At 39.7% G+C, this 25,302-nt stretch overlaps 1 protein-coding gene across 5 annotated transcripts in view; it reads right to left on the reverse strand.

Annotated features, from left to right (window-relative positions):
* BTBD9 (BTB domain containing 9) overlaps window positions 1–25,302 on the reverse strand; it is a 414,901-nt gene that overhangs the window by 351,091 nt on the left and 38,508 nt on the right. For all 5 annotated transcript variants that reach the window (XR_009542943.1, XM_060162769.1, XM_060162768.1 and 2 more), the window contains 4 exons: window positions 24,066–24,429; window positions 22,735–22,999; window positions 9,166–9,385; window positions 5,265–5,384 (listed from right to left, as the gene is read on the reverse strand). Coding sequence is in view for 4 of the 5 variants with exons in the window: in XM_060162769.1 (XP_060018752.1) it covers window positions 5,265–5,384; window positions 9,166–9,385; window positions 22,735–22,999; window positions 24,066–24,429 (969 nt within the window). In the remaining variant the exon portion in view is untranslated. The remainder of the gene's footprint in view (window positions 1–5,264; window positions 5,385–9,165; window positions 9,386–22,734; window positions 23,000–24,065; window positions 24,430–25,302) is intronic.

A 25,302-nucleotide genomic window follows, 5' to 3' on the forward strand; every position in this document is an offset into this window, starting at 1 on the left:
ATCTATTTTCTTAGCTGGTGAAGCATGCCTAAATTTCTTGTTGTAAGTGAAAGTAGAACCGTTCTAGTGAGATGTTTTTCATCATTTATGACCTCTACTGTGACCACTGAGACTAGAAGACAGGCCAGCAGATGCTCTACAGCACCCTTTTGTCCATGACACATTTGGCACATTATAATCTCTCACTCTAAGAAAGGAAGAAAAAGGAGGGAAGGGAAAACTACAATGATTAAAACACTTTCATTAACAGTCAAAGAAATCAATGAACAGAGTGGAGTATATACTAGAATTTAGCACATGATAAATATGGCTGTTCATACTAGTATGGTAAGGAACGATTATTAAACAAATGGTCTTGGTCAACTGACTATCCCTAATCTGAAAAGATACATGAAAAATATTCTGGCTGGATTAAATATTTAGATACAAAGATAAAAATAACAAGTAGCAGAAAAAATTTATAAAAATATAACACTCTTTAACGTTGGAGTGAGGAACACCTTTCTAAACATGATATCAGACCACCAGAAACCATAAAAAGGACTGACAGATTTGACTACATTTTTTTAAACATAAAATTCTATATGGTAAAAAGTACTAATAAAACACTAAAAACTAATAACAAATTGCATAGTACATGATAGGCAAAAGTATAATCATACATACACCAATATACGTCTACATGTATATATACACTGCATATATACGATATATACATGTATATGTATCAAGGTGTACATACCAACATAAAGTTCTCACAAGCCAAAAACAAAAAGATAATCACCCCAGAAGAAAAATATGCAAAAGACAAAAGTAGGCTTTTATAAATGAGAAATAACAAATGTCAAGTATTATAAGATACCCTACACTTCACAGACGATAAAAGAAATCCAACTTAAAGTAAGACAATTTTTTACAGATCATAAATCACATTGGCAAAATGCTGACAACGCCTGCATTGGTGAGCGTTTGGAGAAGGGGCATTTCTATGTGCTATTGGTAGAGACTGAGTACAGCCGTATCAGAGGGCAAGCTTTATCAATATTTAAAATGTGTACTACATCATAATTTTATAATTAAAATGTCATAAAAAGACATTTCCATTTTGATAATTAAAAACAAAAGGAAAGGAAAAAAGAAGCTCAGTTTTGTGTTAAGTGAATTCATCCATCCTGTGCCATGTTCTGAACCATCAAGATGCACCCTTCTCAACACCCTTTCTGGCCTCTGTGCTCCCCCGGATTCTCCTCTAACTCTCTGACCAGCCCCTGCAGTAAACCTGTCTGCCACCTACTCTTTCCTTCCCTCTCTCAATAGCTATATTCTTAAGGACTGTGCTTTTAGGCCCACTATTCCCCTCCCTCAACTCCCAGGTTTTATACCAAGTTCACTTTTGTAATTCCAGCTACCAGCCTTATGCGGGCTACCTCTGTACGCATTCACATCCATGTTTTCAAGTCTTCTCATATTTCAGCAACATTTTGCAGCTGCCAAATTACCAGCATCGTGTTGAGAAAAAGCCAGAAAAAAAATTAAAAGCATCCCAGGGCACTCAATATTTCCACTCCTTGTTAGTGTTTTTTGTTCAGTCCTAGGCTCTACCAACTAAGAAAGCTGTGGAAGGACTTGAAGAGAGCTTACTAGATAGCCAAGAAGACAGTTTGAAGGTTGGGGAATTTATGGATAAAGCAGAAATTTCCTTTTCCTGAAAAAGGCAAAGCCGATAAGATATAAGATGGTTCTGAGTATCATATGAAAAACTGTACCAAAATTGACATCACTTTTCTTCATTTCCAGCTGGGGGCTAGGGGGTTGTTATTAGTCTAAGCTTTTGGCTACATTGAGCAGTCCCCACTTGACCCACAATGCATTCCTAAAAAGGACCCAGAAAGAAAGAGCAGACCATTTTGCTCCATTCACTGTTGTGGTTGTAACCATCACTCCAGCTTTGAAGCCTGACATTACCCTTATCACCACTATCTCGGTGAGGGGAAATGCTGACTAAATTACATTCCACAGGATATATAAACGGCAAATTTTATGTTATATATATTTTACCACAATTAAAAAATGCTTTACCAAAACCAAAATGTATGAAAACTGTTGGAAACATACAAATGGGAAGATTACTAAGATAAAGAGAACCATGGAAGGCATGTGTGTGGACTGGCAATATGGAAAAGTGCTGAAAGGACCACACTCCTGAGATAAGGAACAGTTTCCTCATACTGAGAGCCACCACTGAGAGCCACCATGGCCACAGAGAATGGCAGGATGGCTCTCTTTCTCTGAAGGCCAAACACCAGTTCAGAGTCTCAGAAAGTAGAAAAGGTAATAAAAACAACTATTTACTGAGCCTCTACTTTGGGCCAGGCATTGTGCTCAGTACTTGTACGTATGCTCTGTCATCTAACCCTCCACAGCAGACCCCAGGAAGGGTGCTGTTATTCCTGTTTCACTCGTGTAGAAATGAGGGCTTGGAGAGGCACAACTTTACTAAGATCACAATGCCAATATTAGATGAAACCAGGATTTGAGAAGAGCTCTAACTCTGCAGCCCATGATTTTCCTACTACCCGATGCTGATTTACATACAGTTCAACCTAGACTCAAGAGAGAGGGCTGGGTAATCTCACAATTCACAGAGTATCTCTTCTTTAGTGAATATATTAAATGAAATCTTTCATCAATATACAACACTTGCATCCTTCAGAATTAACCTCGAAATTCAGTTTCCTGAAGAAAAAACAGAAAGTAGACTTTGCAAAGAGTACAGAACCATTTACCACTCCAGAGTTTTCCAGCACAGATATACATTTTAACAAATACTTGGATAAAAAGCACCAATGAATATATGTACATATTAATATTGAATCAGTCTCTCTTCATTACCTGGTCAGTGCCTTGACCCCAAACCTGTGCTAACATTTATAGAGTACCTACTGCATACAAGGTCATAACTTGAGAACTGCACAAGAATACTGAAAGATTAGAATCCATACTCCTTGCTTCCAAGAGCTTGTAATTTTAGTATGAGAGGCAAGACAAACACGCAAAGGACACTGAAGAACAAGGGTGACATACAAATGTGCAAATTAACTAACACAATGCAAAGTGAACACTTACGTGCTAAGGAAATAAAGAATTTATATGTGCCCAGTGAAGTCCCTGAAAGAAGTGTATTTAGAACATTGTTTAGGAAGTCAATAAATGATTGTGAAGATAAGAAACACCAAGCATGAAACATCCTTGGATAATCAATAGGGACTTATTCTTAAGTTCATTTTAAAATACTTCCAAAATTCCAAACTATTACAAAAGGCAGAGTTTATGAAGGAATGTAGTAACATAGTAAGTTAAAGTGGTTATAAATATTAAAATGTTTTCTCACTAAAATGCATATCAAGACTCCTTCCTTTTCTTGTTATCACTGTCTCTAACATCACCTTTGCTCAGTTTTTCTCAACCAGCGTGGGAGCTGGCTATACCAAGACAAAAACCAGAATCATGAAAACAGCCAGGCTCTACAACACATAAAAGCAACATCAACAAAGGCAAGGCCACACAGGAGAGACAAAATAAGGAAAAGGGAGTATAAATAATACCCATTAATAAATGAGAGGAATTATATTTTCTAAAAGCCAGAGATCACGACTGAGGGTACACGTCTCCCTCCACAGAGTAGGAGTTTTCAGATGGGTAAAGCACACAGCCTCTATCATAGCTGGTATTACAGTCACGATGATTTGTTCTGGGAGTCGTGCTCCTAGTGTTTCAAATTAAATACAAACACACAGTCCTTTGGTCCACGTCAGACACTTTGGTTGTTATGCTGCTTATTTTTTAATCTGATACAGCCATAATAATGTCAGTCGATGCAGACTCAATCCCCTCCTCTACCTCGGGGCCCCTCTGTCACTCTCAACGTATCCCTAGGCAGTTCTGAGATACAGAATCTTCACTCAATTTCTTGTCCCTCTCATTTTAATCCATTCAAAACTCCTCTGATAAAAGAGCAACTGCTAGACCTGAGACACTTTAGTCCCTCTTTGGGGAAATGAAATTGATTTTCTTCATTTCCACACAAGAGTATCCTTGGGTAACAATATTGTGTCCAGTCATACCCATAATAAAAAAAAATGTAGGCGACATTCTTTACTGTACCAGAGGCTGAAAGGTTTTGTGCAGTTCCTGTGGTAGAAGTAAGAATTCAGCCTGATGCTGTCAGATCATGCGTTTAATAAGTATAAGAGTGCCTTCTGACTGAGAGAGTAAGTGCTGTGGGGCATCCCCATCTGCTCCAACTCAGCCACACAGGGATGTCAGCTGGGGTCACGAGTACAGGTGTGGAGCGGAGTGGGTAAGGGGCCAGCTCCACGTGCTCCCTGGCTTACACCCACCATATCCCTTCTTGACACACTTCATTAAACAAACCAATCACTTTCTGCCTTCAATCTCTTGAGTTTAGGGTAAAGAATATCTGAGGGAAATTTCCAAGGGGAAAATCACAATAGAAAAAACACAACAGAATTTCAGGGGCCTTTAACCACCTTTCCCAACTCCCAAATTCATTATTCATACTGGTTTTGCAGAATTTCAGAAAGAAAGCTTAAAAGATGGCTTACATCTAAAGTAAGAATATGAAATGTTAGAATAGCTTATCAGTACTTTTTAAAAAACAAACTTACATGGAGCTAAAATACATAATGACAATAAAAGTTAAGGTGCTCTGGTTGAAGGGAAGGTGTGAGCCTGGAGCCCCACCAGCTCAGCCTCCCTTGCCCCAAACCCAACCCCACTAGAAACACCTGCTCTTTCAAACTCCACTGATATCCACTGACCTAGAAAAAGAACATGCACAATGGCATCCAAAAATCTCCTCCTGGCCCTGAGGACTGCCAGGGAAGCCTCCAGAAATATCTCTCATGGTTTTTGTGAAAAGAACGCACCCCCTAACAATAACTCTGCTTTCAAGGTATAGCATGGAATTTAAAAAGCATTTCCACTTCTCAGTGTGTCGTCCCTTCTTATTCATTTACATGCCTTTACATAAATATGGTACAAAACAGTTCCACAGTACACTCTAAATATTAAGATGCTTAATTTTCCATAGTATCCCTAAGTTTTTTAGTTGGGACGCATTTAGTAACTGATATCCTCCTGGAAAACTTTTCCTCTATGAGACAGAAAAATGAAATCTGTTTCTCAACATCCAGATCTCTTTAAACAAACATCAAAAGCATTTATAAGCCATGAGAACTAACCTGCAGACACGGGCTGGAAAATACAGCTTCTGCCAAGAACGACACAGATATTGCGAATGATCAATCACTCTGATCCAATCAAGTTCATCCATTGAGACTTCAATGAAGTATGAATAAGACCTATGAATCAAAAGGAAAAAGGCAGAAAAAAGTATCATATTAAAATAACAATACAAAGCTATATTTTTTTAGCAGCTTTTTTTTTTTTTTTTTTGGCTGCGTTGGGTCTTCATTGCTGTGCTTGGGCTTTCTCTAGTTGTGGCGAGCGGGGGCTACTCTTCTTTGCGGTGCGCGGGCTTCTCATTGTGGTGGATTCTCTTGTTGTGGAGCACGGGCTCTAGGCGTGCGGGCTTCAGTAGCTGTGACTCGCGGGCTCTAGAGTGCAGGCTCAGTCGTTGTGACACAGGCTTAGTTGCGCCGCACCATGTAGGATCTTCCCAGACTAGGGCATGAACCCATGTCCCCTGCATTGGCGGGAGGATTCTTAACCAGTGCGTCACCAGGGAAGCCCCCCGAAGTTATATTTTAATAAAATGTTAAAAGGTACAAAAAATACACTATTCATGAATTACATTTTCTGCATAATGACCAAATTCTGATGATGACGAAATGTGTATAGATCCCCCTAACATAGCATTCGCCACAATGTATTGAAATTATCTCTTTGCATGTCTGCCTGCCTTATAAGGTCTCAAGCTGGTTAAGAACACAGACCATGCCATATTTATCTGCATATATCCGGGGTCTAGCACGGTGCTTGTCACATATCAGGCATATAAGATATAACAGGACCAGGATGCCTTGCATATACCGTATTAACAGGTTAATAAAGCCATGACAGAGAGAGGACAGAAAACAGAGAAGTGTGCCTTCTCCCTCTACCTTCACTGGCCTGAGCACCCAGCCCTCCTGTCTCAGGAGGGAAGCCAACTCAGAATGGTTCCTCACAGAGGCCAGCTTATCTCCTGCTTCCTCCCAGTCTCCTACCATCCCACACACAGATACAGCCTGCAGAAAAATAAATGACATGGGTGAAGAGATCGTATGTATTCCTCTTCGGTACAACTTAAAATTTGGCAGCTAATAATCTAGCAGTAATGAAAACAGCCTATCATCCTCCCCTGGTCAGCTACCCTGGACCATTACATGCTGGTTCCATACTGAACAAATCTATATTCCCCTGTCATAAGCCAAATTTAAATTTGAGATGCAGTTATTACTTGTACTGTAATATCAACAGGAACAATCTCAGAAGATTTAGGTGACCATAAATGTCAGCCTGCAACCAACAGTTGTGACCAGAAAAGGTCAGCTTATTTTGTGTCATCCCCTCATTTTCTGCTGTCCCCTCACTCCCATCCATTTTATGGCTCAGTCTCAAACTGGTTATAACCTTTTATTGAACCTCTCTGGGTTATCAGCAATGCAGGATATAATTTTACAACACATGTGAGAATCTTTTTGGCTTAAGATTCTGAATTTTTCACCTTTGCTTAGAATGAAAACTTCTGTGAGAAAGGAACTAGTACATGGTAAAGTTAAGTCCCCGGTGAATGAAACGCACATACTAAAACAAACTGGGGCTTCCCTGGTGGCGCAGTGGTTAAGAATCCGCCTGCCAATGCAGGGGACACGGGTTCAAGCCCTGGTCCGGGAAGATCCCACATGCCGCAGAGCAATGAAGCCCGTGCGCCACAACTACTGAGCCTGCGCTCTAGAGCCCGCGAGCCACAACTACGGAAGCCCGCGTGCCTAGAGCCTACGCTCCACAACAAGACAAGCCACCACAATGAGAAGCCGGCGCACCACAACAAAGAGTAGCCACAACTAGAGAAAGCCCGTGCGCGGCAACGAAGACCCAACGCAGCCAAAAATAAATAAATAAAATAAATTAATTAATTAAAAATAAAAAAATAAAACAAAGTGGCCTATAAATATTTAACATCCTGGAAATGATGATAAGTACTTACAGTTTCAAATGTACTAACCTTTTCTTTATTATTTTTATACTAATTGCATTATTAACTAAATGAGTTAATATATGTAAACCTTTTAGAACAGTGCCTACTACTATTATTAATCAGAGACTCTTGTAAATAATACGTGAAATTTGCTCCACTTTGCCAACTAAACATATTATATCCAACGATACATATCAGGAAACATATTCTTAATTAAAAAGAATGAGATAACCTGGAGATAACCTCCAATACCCATGCACATGGGAAATGCTGACTCTCACTTCATAAAGCTTCCCTCACACTTGGCTCAAATGGCCTGAAAGGCCAGGGTGGCGGTCAGTGGTGCTAACAAGAGAAATGAACTAACCAGCAAGATCTGCAGGGTCTCATCACCCTTACTGTTAAGCCCTTCATGCCCAGACTCAAAGAGGCATGAGTAGGGCCTAGGAGACTGTACACCAGAGAGAGACTGGGTGTACAGGTTTAGGTTAATGACGAGCAGCAATGGGGGAGACTGTTCAGTTCTTGGTCATCCTACTGCTCTGGTACTTCTGCCATGGCTGAACTCAGTGGGTGAAAACATCAGAGTGGCTAGAAAGGAAGGCAGAATCTTGAAAGCACTGTGAAACTGGTGGGTTCCTAGGCTGGAGCCCATCAAGTTTTTTTCACATATTTCTTTTGTTTTGATAATGATATTTATTCACACCAAAAGACAATTTTTTTTCTTTGTCCACAGTATAAAGTATATTTTAAAAGTTATCATAATATCCAAAAGTAAGGAATCAAGTAAATAAACCATGGTAACTCATATAGTGGAATACCAAACAACTATTAAAAGTAACATTTTACATGGATAAATGACAAGGCCCTACTATATAACACAGGGAACTATATTCAGTATCATGTAATAAACCATAATGGAAAATATGAAAAAGAATATATATGTAAAACATATTTGTATATATATATGTACAGAACTTAAACATATTATAAGTAAACTATATTTCAAAAAAATTTTTTAAAAGTAACATTTTACAGGAATATTTTTAAAAGAGTAGAATATTCACAGTGTATTAATTGAAAAGTGAAGTTACTTTTTGTACATCTAACCTTTATTTTGTAAAACTATGTGTGGTTTTACAGGTTTCTGGTGTGTGTGTGTGTGTGTGTGTGTGTGTGTGTGTGTGTGTGTGTGTGTGTGTGTGTGTGTGTGTGTGTGTGTGTGTGTGTGTGTGAGACTATGCATAACAAAAAAATACTGGTTAGGGACTTCCCTGGTGGTGCAGAGGGTAATAATACACCTGCCAATGCACAGGGCAGGGGTTCGAGTCCTGGTCTGGGAAGATCCCACATGCCGTGGAGCAACCAAGCCCGTGAGCCACAACTACTGAGCCTGCACTCTAGAGCCCACGAGCCACAACTACTGAGCCCACGTGCCACAACTACTTAAGCCCGCGCAGCTAGAGACCATGCTCCACAACAAGAGAAGCCACCACAATGAGAAGCCCACGCACCGCAACAAAGAGTAGCCCCCGCAAGCCACAATTAGAGAAAGCCCGCACTCAGCAACGAAGACCCAACACAGCCAAAAATAAAATCAATTAATTTTAAAAAAGTACTGGTTAGACAAATATAAAAATTAATAATAGGCAGTGAGATTACTAGCAATATTTATTTTCTTCTTTGTGCTTTTCTACATTTTCTGTTTTCCACAATAAACACATATTCATTACTTTTATAAGCAGAAAAAAGCAAAAAATGTTATTTTTTAAAGAAACGCACCCTTTAATTCTTCCCCCAAAACTAAACTTCAAGAGAAATAGCAAAGTGATGACAAAGATATAAACCAGCAAATCTCTTAAGCCAAAGCAGATGACCACAAAGTTAGGCCATCTCAATCAGACATGTCAGTTTCTCTCCAAGTCATGCTAATGACTCACCGGCTATCTCGGTCCCACAGGAGTATCCGTATATGATTGATAATGGACGGCTGACCTAGCTTAATCTCGATGCCAGAACGGCAGTCATCATCAATTGGGTGCCTAGAAAATCCATGATCCAAATCATAATTTTGAGTGTCACCATCTAATAAGGCAGACTTCAGCTCCCCTTTTACCACCTGGGCTCCATATTTCATAGTTGCAATGTTTTCTTCTGGTACTACAGTTAAAAATAGAAGAAGTAAGGTTAATGGTTACTTATGAAATTTTCCGTATTTTGGGAAAAAAGATAAAATTCTAGCATTTTAGTTGATGCTAGTATATGCATTTAATTTAACGAGAGAGACGAGATATGGAGTGTCTGTGAGGATTAAGATACCACCACAGTTGAAATTTAATGACATCATCACAGCCACAAAGTCCCTGGGACTAAGACTACTAAGAAAAAGTTGTAAATACTAGAAAAAAACATGTTCTAGGACAAACAAACCAGCTCTACTGAGTTAATTCTATTAGTAGCTTTAATTTAATATCTACTGGACAAAACTAGCATGTAAAATGACCTGTACCTGCCATCTGGACTGAGCACGAAGTATAAAAGCAAAGCAAACAGGTCATACATCTTATAAAACAGAAAGAGAAAGACCCCAATACAGCGGAGCTGTTGGTCATACAAGGATGTGCTGAAACAATTAGTTAAAAACCAAGAATATGTTTAAAAGAAGATATATTTTTACTTCACTTGAATATTTTTAAAACTAAAAATTCAAAAAAAAAATTCAGTCTGTCATCAAAAGTAATACTATGGGGCTTCCCTGGTGGCGCAGTGGTTGAGAGTCCGCCTGCCGATGCAGGGGACACGGGTTCGTGCCCCGGTCCGGGAGGATCCCACATGCCGCGGAGCGGCTAGGCTCGTGAGCCATGGCTGCTGAGCCTGCGCGTCCGGAGCCTGTGCTCTGCAATGGGAGAGGCCACAACAGTGAGAGGCCCGCGTACCGCAAAAAAAAAAAAAAAAAAAAAATTAATACTATGATTATAATTAACCCCCCTCCCCTCTCCAACACTAGATGTACTAAGAGTCAATTGTTCCTGGGACTCTGAAGTCCTCTGCAAATTTTGCTTCACAGATCTAGAACCTGTCTTCCAGGTACTAACATTCTAAAACTGACACTCTCCATGGAGAGACAACAGGCAGCATAAAGTAGATGTTAAGAGCCTGAGATTCAAAGTCAGAGTTTAAATAATGGTGCCACCTTTAACCAGATGGTATCAATTTGGGGAAGTCACTTTCTCTGAACGTCAATTTCTCAATAGGGCAACATCTCCCAGGTGTTTTTGTTTAAGGATTAAATGAGATGATCTTTGCAAAGCACAGACTAAGCTCTAAAAAAAAGATTGCCAGTATTATTACAAAATATGTATAAAAGCACACATAAAACTAAGCAAGTTTACAGACTGTAAATAAATGCTGAATTCTCACAGAATATGTACATCTTGGCTGTGTGATTTGAATAGGGGAAAGTATGAGCTATAATTAGGCTCTTAGGGAAAAGGAGTAAGTAATTCATCATCGTAGATTTCTTGGCAAATGTGGGTTTAGAAACTTTTTTTCAAATGAAGACAGGGAAAGATGATTTAAAAATGAAGCTGAAAAGTGGGGGTTGGGGTAAGTTTAATTAACCTTCAAAAGACTACGGCAACTGAGATAACCAAACCAAATGAAAACAAAACCTAGTCATGATCAACTTCTTACCACCAGAGGCCTAAGTGCTCAGTTTATAACGTTCTACGTTCTATTAGCTCATGAAAATCACACATATTCTTCATATTTATTTTTCATTTATTTAACAAACTTTATTAATTCCTTTGACTTACTCCTCATAATAATCCTTTGAGTGTAGGACTACTATTATATCCATTTCACAGATGGGAAAGTGGGGGCAGAGAAAGGTTAAATGGACTTTGTTGCCCAAGGCCATACAGCCAGCAAGGAGCTGAGGTGCTATCAGAACACATGCAATCTGTTTCCAGGGGCCCTGCCCTGCTACTACCTTCATAAAGGGTTTCTGATGGGAAGACCATACTTTTTCCCTCTTACTAGTCCCTTCCCTCTAAGGTTACTTAGGACCCAAAGGAAAGAAACAGTCTATTATAGCTTTTTTTTTAGAAAGTTGGACTTAAAATGAGAAAACCTAAGTTTGAGACTCAGGCTCTACCACTTATTATCCCTGATGAGGCCTCTTGGTCTCTATGAATCTGTTTTCTCATCTAAAAATAATAATATTTTACCCAACCCACCCACGGGGCTACTGTAAAAATTACACTATAAATAATATATGCTAAAGTACCATGGGACTTCCCTGGTGGTGCAGTATTTAAGACTCTGCGCTCCCAATGCAGGGGGCCCAGGTCTCTGAACCCTGGTCAGGTAACTAGATCCCACGTGCATGCCACAGCTAAGGGGCCCACCTACTGCAACTAGGGAGCTGGTGAGCCACAACTAATACCCAGCGCAACCAAATAAAAAAATAAAAAAATAAAGTCCACAAAGTACTCTATAAGAATTAAATTAGTCAAAAAACATTTACTGAAGACCCATTCTGTACCAGGTACCCTGTGAGAGAGATAGGCTGTGCCCTCCTGGTGCCTCCAATCTAGAGATGAAGCACTTTATAAGCAAGCAAAGAAAAGCTTCAAATTTGTGATTTGTGAATCCTCAGCAGAGATGACTTGTGAACCCCCTAGTTTACAGATGAAGATACTAAAAGATACTAAAAACTACAACTGGGAAGACAGAATACTAATAGAGTCAAAGAGTTTTCAAAGTATTAACGGTTCACTGCTATTACTGTCTTTATGTGATAGATGAGACAAATTTTATTTACTTATTTATTATTTATTTGTTTGTTTGTTTATGGCTGCATTGGGTCTTCACTGCTGCGCACAGGCTTTCTCTAGATGTGGCGAGCAGGGGCTACTCTTTGCTGTGGTATGCAGGCTTCTCATTGCGGTGGCTTCTCTTGTTGCGGAGCATGGGCTCTAGGTGCATGGGTTTCAGTAGTTGTGGCACGTGGGCTCAGTAGTTGTGGCAGAGAGGCTGGGCCCGTAAGCCATGGCCACTGAGCCTGCGCGTCCAGAGCCTATGCTCCGCAACGGGAGAGGCCACAGCAGTGAGAGGCCCGCGTACCACAAAAAAAAAAAAAAAAAAAAAGATTTAGTATTTATGCCCCTAGATACTAATTCCCTAGTCCCAAGATAGAACCTCTCAATGTTTCATGAAAAGTCCCCAAAGACTCAGAACCTATACCCAGGGAAGAACAAAGAAACAGATAAATCTCATCAATAATTTCAAAATAAGCAGAACTATCCTTCCAGACCATCAGCTAAGGAACAGTTCTGAAATTTTAGACCCCTTTTTCCCTAACTGTGAAGAAATCTGATTTTTTAAAAATGGCATGAATGTCTGAATAAATATTTTTTAGGGTCTGAGAGGAAAGTGATATGCTTCCTTAGTTATTTCTATTATTAGTTTTACTATTCATATAATTAAAAAGGTAGAAAAACAGTCTGCTACTTAATCATTTCTCGAGTTTATAAGTTACATAAAAGATTCTCAAGCATTTGTATAATCTCCTCCTTGAGCTTCCACTAAATTATTCCAAAATGAAGAATTTAACATTTATGAGCAGCATATCATTCCAGAACTGAGGGGTCCTCAACTGGTTAATTACTCCCTTTCACGGTAATTTCATGGGTCTATAGTAACCCAGGTCTGACACCTATACTGACCAGCTGATCAATTCCAAGCTACCAGTAACTACATGAAATGTCCAAAGCTTCTCCTCAGTTCTGCTGCAATGTCCCAAACTTATCCTTATAACTAAACCAGTTCTGAGGCCCTATCAACACCTCGAATCAAAACTAGGACAAGAAGGGGAAAAAAGGAGCTTATATAAGAAAGGATCCAACAATTAAGATTTACAAAGGCTAAAACTATATTACTCATCTTGTTACTTCTCCCCTCTCTACCCTCCTACCTTTACCGAAGGCTGACCCTCAACCAGCATCACCCTCTAGCATCTCTAATCTCTTCTCCAACCTCTCCTGACCCATTCCCTCTAGCTACCATACTATTTCTCTACTACCTTTATTCCAATTCACACATCAGATAGTCAACACATTGTATTTACTATAATTTTCAAACCCATGGCCTAATTCCCTGTTTAGTGAAGCTTCTGTCCAGACTACTAACCAACTCACCACAATTTATATCCAAAATTTTTCTCTCCATTCTCATTCTTCTTGCCCTCCCAGCATCACCAGATACCACTGACCACCCACTCCATAGCAATGCTCTCTCCTCTGTTGGCTTCCGTAACCCTATCCCAATTTTCTTCCTACCTCTAATTTTTCCTTCTCTACCTTCAGCCCCTGGTCGTAAGTCTCCTCCAAGTCTCAAACTTTGATTTTCACTTCTTTCTCTATACTCTAGCCCAGGTTTCAGTTCTTTTACCACCAGCTTTGACTGCTTCCTGAACACCAGTAATATGCTTCCACTGCTTTCAGACAATTCTCATTGTATTCATTCATCAAGTATCATCTACAGACTACCCAGTGTGTTGAATGTTGAGGATACAAAGATCAGTGTGCCTTCAAGGATCTAAAACAAGTAAATAAAAAGGTTTAAAAAATGTGATCAATGTGATACCTCCTACACAGACATACAGAGATGAGGAAGAACACAAAATAATAATATAACAATGGTTTCCTACAGTATTGAGCTTACACACATTATTTGCACACATTACTTCGAGTAATTCTCATAACAATATGCAAAGGTATAAAACTAAAGGTAAAATTCCTTATGTGATTTAACACCAGGTCATGCAACTAGTAAGTGACTAATTCAGGACTTGAAGTCAAATTTGTCTCGCTCCAAAACCTATGCTTTTTCTTCTATGCCCAATGAAAAGAAATCTAAATCTGATGAGTCAGGAGAGAAGTCCAGGCTAAGGACACCTATTTAAGATCAATCAGTATTTCAAAAGAGTGTCTGAAGTCATGGACAAGGAAAAGGTCACTCAGGGAAATGACTAACATGAGACAGAACTTAGAATTTAGATACCCCAGAAACTCTCAAACTCAGTAAGTCTAAAACAAGTTCAGAGATTCGTTCAAGATGGCGGAGTAAAAGGACGTGTCTCACTCCCTCTTGCGAGAGCACCGAAATCACAACTAACTGCTGAATAATCATCGACAGGAAGACACTGGAGCTCACCAAAAAAGATACCCCACATCCAAAGACAAAGGAGAAGCCACAATGAGACGGTAGGAGGGGCGCAATCACAATAAAATCAAATCCCATAACTGCTGGGTGGGTGTCTCACAAACTGGAGAACACTTACACCACAGAAGTCCACCCACTGCAGTGAAGATTCTGAGCCCCACGGCAGGCGTCCCAACCTGTGGGTCTGGCAACAGAGGGAGGAATTCCTAGAGAATCAGACTTTGAAGGCTAGCGGGATTTGATTGCAGGACTTCGACAAGACTGGGGGAAACAGAGACTCCACTCTTGGAGGGCACACACCAAGTAGTGTGTGCATCGGGACCAAGGGAAAGGAGCAGTGACCCCATAGGAGACTGAACCAGACCTACCTGCTAGGGTTGGAGGGTCTCCTGCAGAGGCAGAGGGTGGCTGTGGCTCACCGTGGGGACAAGGACACTGGCAGAAGAAGTTGTGGGAAGCACTCCTTGGCATGAGCTCTCCGAGAGTCTGCCATTAGCCCCACCAAAGAGCCTGGGTAGGCTCTAGTATTGGGTTGCCTCAGGCCAAACAACCAACAGGGAGGGAACCCAGCCTCACCCATCAGCAGGCAAGCAGATTAAAGTTTACTGAGGTCTGACCACCAGAGTAATACCCAGCTCTACCCACCACCAGTCCCTCCCATCAGGAAACTTGCACAAGCCTCTTAGATAGCCTCATCCACCAGAGGGCAGACAGCAGAAACAAGAACAACTACAATCCTGCAGCCTGTGGAACAAAAACCACATTCACAGAATGGAAGACAAGATGAAAAGGAAGAGGGCTATGTACCAGATGAAGAAACAAGATAAAACCCCAGAAAAACAACTAAATGAAGTGGAGATAAGCAACCTTCCAGAAAAAGAATTCAGAATAATGATAGTGAAGATGATCCAGGACCTTGGAAAAAGAATGGAGGCAAAGATCGAGAAGTTGCAAGAAATCTTTAACAAAGACCTAGAAGAATTAGGGGAGGAGCTTCAAGATGGTGGAAGAGTAAGACGCGGAGATCACCTTCCTCTCCACAAATACATAAGAAATACATCTACATGTGGAACAGCTCCTATAGAACACCTACTGAATGCTGGCAGAAGACCTCAGACCTCCCAAAAGTCAAGAAACTCCCCCACGTACCTGGGTAGGGCAAAAGAAAAAAGAAAAAAACAGAGACAAAAGAATAGGGACGGGACCTGCACCAGTGGGAGGGAGCTGTGAAGGAGCAAAGGTTTCCACACACTAGGAAGCCCCTTCGTGGCCGGAGACTGTGGGTGGCAGAAGGGGGGAGCTTCGGAGCCACGGAGGAGAGCGCAGCAACAGGGGTGCGGAGGGCAAAGCGGAGAGATTCCCGCACAGAGGATCGGTGCCGACACGCATTCACCAGCCCGAGAGGCCTGTCTGCTCACCCGCCGGGGCGGGCGGGGGCTGGAAGCTGAGGCTCAGGCTTCGGTCAGATACCAGGGAGAGGACTGGGGCTGGCTGCGTGAACACAGCCTGAAGGGACTAGTGCACCACAGCTAGCCGGGAGGGAGTCCAGGAAAAAGTCTGGAGCTGCCAAAGAGGCAAGAGACTTTTTCTTCCCTCTTTGTTTCCTGGTGCACGAGAAGGGATTAAGAGCGCCGCTTAAAGGAGCTCCAGAGAAGAGCACGAGCCGTGGCTATCAGCGCGGACCCCAGAGACGGGCATGGGACGCTAAGGCTGCTGCTGCCACCACCAAGAAGCCTGTGTGCACGCACAGGTCACTCTCCACACCTCCCCTGTGCAGCCCGCCACTGCCAGGGTCCCGGGATCCAAGGACAACTTCCCCGGGAGAACACACGGTGCGCCTCAGGCTGTTGCAACGTCACACTGGTCTCTGCCGCCGCAGGCTCTCCCGCATCTGTATCCCCCACTCCCCGCAGCCTGAGTGAGCCAGAGGCCCCGAATCAGCTGCTCCCTTAACCCCGTCCTGTCTGAGTGAAGAACAGACGCCCTCAGGAGACCTACACACAGAGGTGGGTCCAAATCCAAAGCTGAACCTCGGGAGCTGTGCGAACAAAGAAGAGAAAGGGAAATTTCTCCCAGCAGCCTCAGAAGCAGCGGATTAAATCTCCACAGTCAACTTGATGAACCCTGCATCTGTGCAATACCTGAATAAACAACGAATCATCCCAAATTGAGGAGGTGGACTTTGGGAGCAAAGATATATACATATTTTCCCTTTTTCTCTTTTTGTGAGTGTGTATATGTATGCTTCTGTGTGTGATTTTGTCTGTATACGCTTTGCTTTTACCATTTGTCCTAGGGTTCTGTACGTCCGGTTTTTCTTAGTTTTCTTTTTTACTTTTTAAAATTTTTTCCTTAATAAATAGTTTTTATTTTAATAACTTTATTTTATTTTATTTTACCTTCCTTCTTTTTTTCTATTATTTCTCCCTTTTCTTCTGAGCCATGTGGATGAAAGGTTCTTGGTGCTCCAGCCAGGCGTGAGGGCTGTGCCTCTGAGGTGGGAGAGCCAATTTCAGGACACTGGTCCACAAGAGACCTCCCAGCTCCATGTAAAATTAAACAGCGAAAATCTCCCAGAGATCTCCATCTCAACGCCAAGACCCACCTTCACTCAACTACCATCAAGCTACAGTGCTGGACACCCTATGCCAGACAACTAGCAAAACAGGAACACAACCTATTCCATTAGCAGAGTGGCTACTTAAAATCATAATAAGGCCACAGACACCCCAAAAAACACCACCAGACGTGGACCTGCCCACCAGAAAGACAAGATCCAGCCTCATCCACCAGAACACAGGCACAAGTCCCCTCCACCAGGAAGCCTACACAACCCACTGAACCAACCTAAGCCAGTGGGGACAGACACCAAAAACAACAAGAACTATGAACCTGCAGCCTGAGAAAAGAAGACCCCAAACACAGTAAGTTAAGCAAAATGAGAAGACAGAAAAACACACAGCAGATGAAGGAGCAAGGTAAAAACCCACCAGACCAAACAAATGAAGAGGCAATAGGCAGTCTACCTGAAAAAGAATTCAGAATAGTGATAGTAAAGATGATACAAAATCTTGGAAATAGAATAGAGGAAATACAAGGAACGTTTAACAAGGACCTAGAAGAACTAAAGAGCAAAGAAACAATGATGAACAACACAATAAATGAAATTAAAAATTCTCTAGAAGGAATCAATAGCAGGATAACTGAGGCAGAAGACGGATAAGGGACCTGGAAGATAAAATAGTGGAAATAACTACTGCAGAGCAGAATAAAGAAAACAGAATGAAAAGAACTGAGGACAGTCTCAGAGACTTCTGGGACAACATTAAACGCACCAACATGTGAATTGTAGGGGTCTCAGGAGAAGAAGAGAAAAAGAAAGGGACTGAGAAAATATTTGAAGAGATTATAGTTGAAAACTTCCCTAATATGGGAAAGGAAATAATTAATCAAGTCCAGGAAGCACAGAGAGTGCCATACAGGATAAATCCAAGGAGAAACACGCCAAGACACATAATAAGCAAACTATCAAAAATTAAATACAAAGAAACAATATTAAAAGCAGCAATGGAAAAACAACAAATAACACACAAGGGAACCCCCATAAGGTTAACAGCTGATCTTTCAGCAGAAACTCTGCAAGCCAGAAGGAGTGGCAGGACATAATTTAAAGTGATGACGGAGAAAAACCTACAACCAAGATTACTCTACCCAGCAGAGATGTCATTCAGATTTGACGGAGAAATTAAAACCCTTACAGACAAGCAAAAGCTGAAAGAATTCACCACCACCAAACCAGCTTTACAACAAATGCTAAAGGAACTTCTCTAGGCAGGAAACACAAGAGAAGGAAAAGACCTACAATAACAACCCAAAACAATTAAGAAAATGGGAATAGGAACATACATATCGATAATTACCTTAAATGTAAATGGATTAAAAGCTCTAATCAAAAGACACAGACTGGCTGAATGGATACAAAAACAAGACCCATATATATGCTGTCTACAAAAGACCCACTTCAGACCTAGGGACACACACTGACTGAAAGTGAGGAGATGGAAAAAGATATTCCATGCAAATGGAAATCAAAAGAAAGATGGAGTAGCAATTCTCATAACAGACAAAATAGACTTTAAAGACTGTTACAAGAGACAAAGAAGGACACTACATAATGATCAAGGGATCAATCCAAGAAGAAGATATAACAAATGTAAATATTTATGCACCCAACATAGGAGCACCTCAATACATACGGCAAATACTAACAGCCATAAAAGGGGAAATCGACAGTAACACAATCATAGTAGGGGACTTTAACACCCCACTTTCACCAATGGACAGATCATCCAAAATGAAAATAAACAAGGAAACACAAGCTTTAAATCATACATTAAACAAGATGGACTTGATATTTATAGGACATTCCATACAAAAACAACAGAATACAAATTCTTCTCAAGTGCTCATGGAACATTCTCCAGGATAGATCATATCTTGGGTCACAAATCAAGCCCTGGTAAATTTAAGAAAATTGAAATCATATCAAGTATCTTTTCCAACCACAATGCTATGAGACTAGATATCAATTACAGGAAAAAATCTGTAAAAAATACAAGCACATGGAGGCTAAACAATACACTACTTAATAACCAAGAGATCACTGAAGAAATTAAAGAGGAAATCAAAAAATACCTAGAAACAAATGACAATGAAAACACGATGACCAAAGCCTATGGGATGCAGCAAAAGCAGTTCTAAGAGGGAAGTTTATAATAAGCAATACAATCTTACCTTAAGAAACAAGAAATATCTCAAATAAACAACCTAACCTTACACCTAAAGCAATTAGAGAAAAAAGAACAAAAACAACCCCAAAGTTAGCAGAAGGAAAGAAATCATAAAGATCAGAGCAGAAATAAATGAAACAGAAACAAAGAAAACAAGAGCGAAGATCAATAAAACTAAAAGCTGGGTCTTTGAGAAGATAAACAAAATTGAAAAACCATTAGCCAGACTCATCAAGAAAAACAGGGAGACGACTCAAATCAATAGAATTAGAAATGAAAAAGGAGAAGTAACAACTGACACTGCAGAAATACAAAGGATCATGAGAGATTACTACAAGCAACTCTATGCCAAAAATTGCAGAGGAAGGAGCATTCCCAAACTCATTCTACGAAGCCACCATCACCCTGATACAAAAAGCAGACAAAGAAACTACAAAAAACAGAAAATTACAGACCAATATCATTAATGAATATACATGCAAAAATCCTCAACAAAATACTAGCAAGCAAATCCAACAGCACATTAAAAGGATCATACACCACAATCAAGTGGGATTTATCCCAGGGATGCAAGGATTCTTCAATATATGCAAATCAATCAATGTGACACACCATATTAACAAACTGAAGAATAAAAACCATATGATCATCTCAATAGATGCAGAAAAAGCTTTCAACAAAGTTCAACACCCATTTATGATAAAAACTCTCCAGAAAGTGGGCATAGAGGGAACCTACCTCAGCATAATAAAGGCCATATATGACAAACCTACAGCAAACATCATTCTCAATGGTGAAAAGCTGAAAGCATTTTCTCTAAGATCAGGAACAAGACAAGGTTGCCCACTCTCACCACTTTTATTCAACATCGTTTTGGAAGTCCTAGCCATGGCAATCAGAGAAGGAAAAGAAATAAAAGGAATACAAATTGGAAAAGAAGAAGTAAATCTGTCAGTGTTTGCAGCTGACATGATACTATGCATAGAGAATCCTAAAGATGCCACCAGAAAACTACTAGAGCTAATCAATGAATTTGGTAAAGTTGCAGGATACAAAATTAATGCACCAGAAATCTCTTGCATTCCTATACATTAATGATGAAAAATCTGAAAGAGAAATTAAGGAAACAGTCATATTTACCACTGCAACAAAAAGAATAAAATACCTAGGAATAAACCTGCCTAAGGAGACAAAAGACCTGTATGCAGAAAGCTATAAGACACTGATGCAAGAAATTAAAGATGATACCAACAGATGGAGAGATATACCATGTTCTTGGATTGGAAGAATCAATATTGTGAAAATGACTATACTACCCAAAGCAATCTACAGATTCAATGCAATCCCTATCAAATTACCAATGGCATTTTTTTCCAGAACTAGAACAAAAAATCTTAAAATTTGTATGGAGACACAAAAGACCCCGAATAGCCAAAGCAGTCTTGAGGGGAAAAAATGGAGCTGGAGGAATCAGACTTCCTCACTTCAGACTATACTACAAAGCTACAGTAATCAAGACAATATGGTACTGGCACAAAAACAGAAACATAGATCAATGGAACAAAGATAGAAAGCTCAAGAGATAAACCCACGCACCTATGGTCAACTAATCTATGACAAAGGAGGCAAGGATATACAATGGAGAAAGGACAATCTCTTCAAAAACTGGTGCTGGGAAAACTGGACAGCTACATGTAAAAGAATGAAATTAGAGTGCTCCCTAACACCATACACAAAAATAAACTCAAAATGGATTAGAGACCTAAATGTAAGACTGGACACTATAAAACTCTTAGAGGAAAACATAGAACACTCTGACATAAATCACAGCAAGATCTTTTTTGATCCACCTTCTAGAGTAACAGAAATAAAAAGAAAAACAAATGGGACCTAATGAAACTTGAAAGCTTTTGCAAAGCAAAGGAAACTACAAGATGAAAAGACAACCCTCAGAATGGGAGAAAATATTTGCAAACGAATCAATGGACAAAGGATTAATCTCAAAAATATATAAACAGCTCATGCAGCTCAATATTAAAAAAACAAACAACCCAATCAAAAATGGGCAGAAGATGTAAATAGACATTTCTCCAAAGAAGACATACAGATGGCCAAGAAGCACATGAAAAGCTGCTCAACATCACTAATTATTATAGAAATGCAAATCAAAACTACAATGAGGTATCACCTCACACCAGTTAGAATGGGCATCATCAGAAAATCTACAAACAACAAATCCTGGAGAGGGTGTGGAGAAAAGGGAACCCTCTTGCACTGTTGGTGGGAATGTAAATTGATACAGCCACTGTGGAGAACAGTATGGAGGTTCCTTAAAAAAACTACAAATAGAACTACCATATGACCCAGCAATCCCACTACTGGGCATACACCCAGAGAAAACCATAATTCAAAAAGACACATCCACCCCAATGTTCACTGCAGCACTATTTACAATAGCCAGGTCATGGAAGCAACCTAAAAGACCATCGACAGACTAACAGATAAAGAAGATGTGGTAAATGTATACAATGGAGTATTACTCACCCATAAATCGGAACGAAATTGGGTCATTTGTAGAGACGTGTATGGATCTAGAGACTCTCATACAGAGTGAAGTAAGTCAGAAAGAGAAAAACAAAAATTGTATATTAACGCATGTATGTGGAACCTAGAAAACTGGTACAGATGAACCGGTTTGCAGGGTAGAAATAGAGACACAGATGTAGAGAACAAACGTATGGACACCAAGTGGGGAAAGTGGCAGGGTGTGTGTGTGTGTGTGATGAATTGGGAGATTAGGATTGACATATATACATTAATATGTATAAAATGGATAACTAATAAGAACCTGCTGTATAAAAAAATAAAAATTAAATTAAAAAATTAAATAAAAAGAATTGTATTATCTTCACTTAAAATAAATAAATAAATAGGAAAAAAAATAGGTTTTTATCTCAAAGGGTTATTGTGAGAATTAAATCATCATGTAGGACTGTTACTGATATATATAAGCACTTCATAAGTGTTCACTGCTATTAGTTTTATTAATAAGAAAAATACCATATAAGTATTGGAAATGCTATGCAAGTGTTACCCATTATTATTTTTATTTAGAATCTCCGTGTTCATGGCACCTAAAATAATAATAAGCATATAGCATGTACTCAGTACTGATTTGATGGAGGAAAGGAGGAAAGGTCTTAACATGAGAAAGTATCTAACTTTTGACATTCTAGGGAGTGGCTGGAGAAATTTGTCCAGAAATGGCAAGAAATACCTATTTTGTGGTCTACAGAGGCTAAGCAATCTCAGGAGGAATTAGCAGGAGAAGGAGTCGGAAAGGCATTCCACAGGAAGCAGAGCTCTATGTTCTCAGATTGACACATACCATGTTTACCTGAACTACAGTTTTGTAGCTAGAGTTTTGTAGCTGGGCCTGTCACAGGATGCAAACAAAACTTCTTGGTGAGATTAGCACAAATAGGTACTTACTAAGCATGCCTCTGTAATTGAGGTCCATGTCCCGGCTCTCTGATCGAACTTTAATAGCATCCAGAATGGCATCAGGAGACAATAGTCCCGAAGGCCTCACGACATTCAGAAGTTCAGTGAGGCTCATCAGAGGCAAACGGACAGCCTGCATGATTTCAGCATGATTCTCCTTTGAATTATGCTTACACCAGTTTAACAAGGCTAGGAAGATATCTTTTTCGGGAGCTGCAAATGAATCTCTTAATACGATGTTTAAAAGTGCTGCCTGAAAAGGATAAAAAGGAAAAATTCCAGTTATTATGGAGCTCAACCATGTGCATGATCCATCAGTAAAACTTTACTGAACTGCAAGTATCACTTATATTTAAGCAGTTAACTCTTCTTGACCATCTTCTTTCTGCCATGTACTCTCTTGCCTATTATGGCTGTGTGAATAGCCGTAGGCATCTTGTACCTAGTCTTTCCAGCACATTTGCACCCATCTTTAGTAAAATAACAAGAAAAACAGCAGTGTGAGACGCTGTCACCCCATACAGGTTCTTCAGCAGAGTTTGCATTTATGAGCCGGTAAGATGCATCTAGCATTTAAAATTCAAACCTTTTGTTCCACAGTATTACTGCACCACCACACTTTTGGTTCTCAGATTTCTAAACTGACTGCCAGCAACACTGTGCGACCCTACAAGATCCTTGCCTTTGATAATTAACTAGGACAATAAAAATCAAAGTTACACTCAAATCAAGACTTGTGGCTTTTTAAAGAGGTTTTCTCATTCGAAGAAGTCAGGTCCTAGGAGGAACACAGAAAGGGAAAGGAAAGACAATCACCAGGGTTGAGAGGAAGATTTGGGAAAAACAGTTTTATTCTAGCTATTATATGGTATAAAACATTGTACAATAGTGAATTCTGGGCCAGAAAATAAAAAACGACAATGACTTAAAGACATCCAATGAAACATAAGATCTTCTTTATGAATCTTCCCCCTCGATAAGGAATTATTAGTAACACTCTGTCAGAGAAATACAAAACCAAAAAACAGGATGCAACACCACAAAGGAGCTTATTTGATGCCATCACATTGAAAACAACCACCAGCAGCACAGTCTCTTTTGCACATAGAACTTATCTGAAGAACCTTAAAAGAAAACAGCAGCAATCTGCCTCTCTCTTATATGATCTAGAGTCTCAGTAGCCAGAGGCAGGTGGCTAGACAACCTCTTCCACACTAATGGTTTTTATTTTTTTATTCTTAGTTCACTGCCATATTTCTAACTTACAGATATAAATAAAACAGTGCATGCCTGTAAATTACTTGTAGACAATGACACACCTTAGAAAGGGAGAGGAAGCCTTCGCTTGAGAGCACCTCCTGAGCATTTCTGTCCATAAACATGCAGCACATGGACGTTAACTTGGGAAGGGAGTAGAGACTGGCAACATCAAAAGTCATACAGACATTCTGAATGTTAAGTATGGTGCAGAGGTACTCAGAGGTAGAATCCTCCAGCTCTGGAAATCCATATTTATGAGCCAGGCTCAAAAAGTCCAGCAGCACCTCCTCCTTCTCATCTGTCAGCGTTGCCCGCCCAGTGTAGATGTATTTAAGTAGCATTGTGAATGCTTCTGCAGTGGTGTCTTGGAGAGGGATTTCGGCTTCAGGCTGAGATTCTCGCATTCCACCATACAGTAATGCTCTGCACATCAGAGAAGAAACACATGAGAAAAACTTCAAATAGGATGTGCTACAAAATTATGAAATAAAGGTTATCAACATTATAAAAAACATACATGTGTTTAATGACACAAAGATTCAAGGTGAAGAAATGCATAATAATAACTTAAAATAGTTCTCTAAAGAAAGACATAATTTAAAAACTATTTTGAATTAATTCTATAAGTTGAACTAACAAATAATCCTGAGAGCTCAAGATACATAATAGACATTCATTAATTAGAAAGATGAAAGTGCTCTTTTGAGAGGAACAGTGAAATCAATATAAACCTGTTAAAGGTCAAGAAAGTAGTTTAAAAAGTAAAGCTCCAGAGGAAAAGATAATCAGATGAAAACAATTAAACACAAGCAGGCGCCATTCTCCCTGTCAGGCTGGCAGAAATTAAAAACCTGTTAATATTCAGCACTGCAAAAACAATGGAAAAACAGGTTTTCTCATGCACTGCTTTGAGAGTATAAATGGGTATCCCTTTTTGGAAAGGAATTTAAGTAATATTTATTCAAATCTAAAATGTGCATACCCTTAAACTCAGTAATCTCACTTTTAGGATAAAGATAAATGTATAAGATAATACAGCAAGATAAAGATAAATGTATAAGAAGATATATTGAAACAATGGAAAAAATCTTAAATGTCCATCAACAGGCACATGGTTGAAAAAACTATGATATACACATTCTATGCAGCCATTAGAAAGATCAAGGGAGATCAAAATACACTGTCTTGGAAAGATGTCCAGGATATAGTTAGTAAGTCAGTTTGCAGATCCCTATGTGTTGCATGGAAAAGAGTGTATAACACACACTTACATTTGTATGCACACAGGTATATATA

Source organism: Lagenorhynchus albirostris, chromosome 10 (assembly GCF_949774975.1).
Source record: "Lagenorhynchus albirostris chromosome 10, mLagAlb1.1, whole genome shotgun sequence".
Classification (NCBI taxonomy): Eukaryota; Metazoa; Chordata; class Mammalia; order Artiodactyla; family Delphinidae; genus Lagenorhynchus; species Lagenorhynchus albirostris.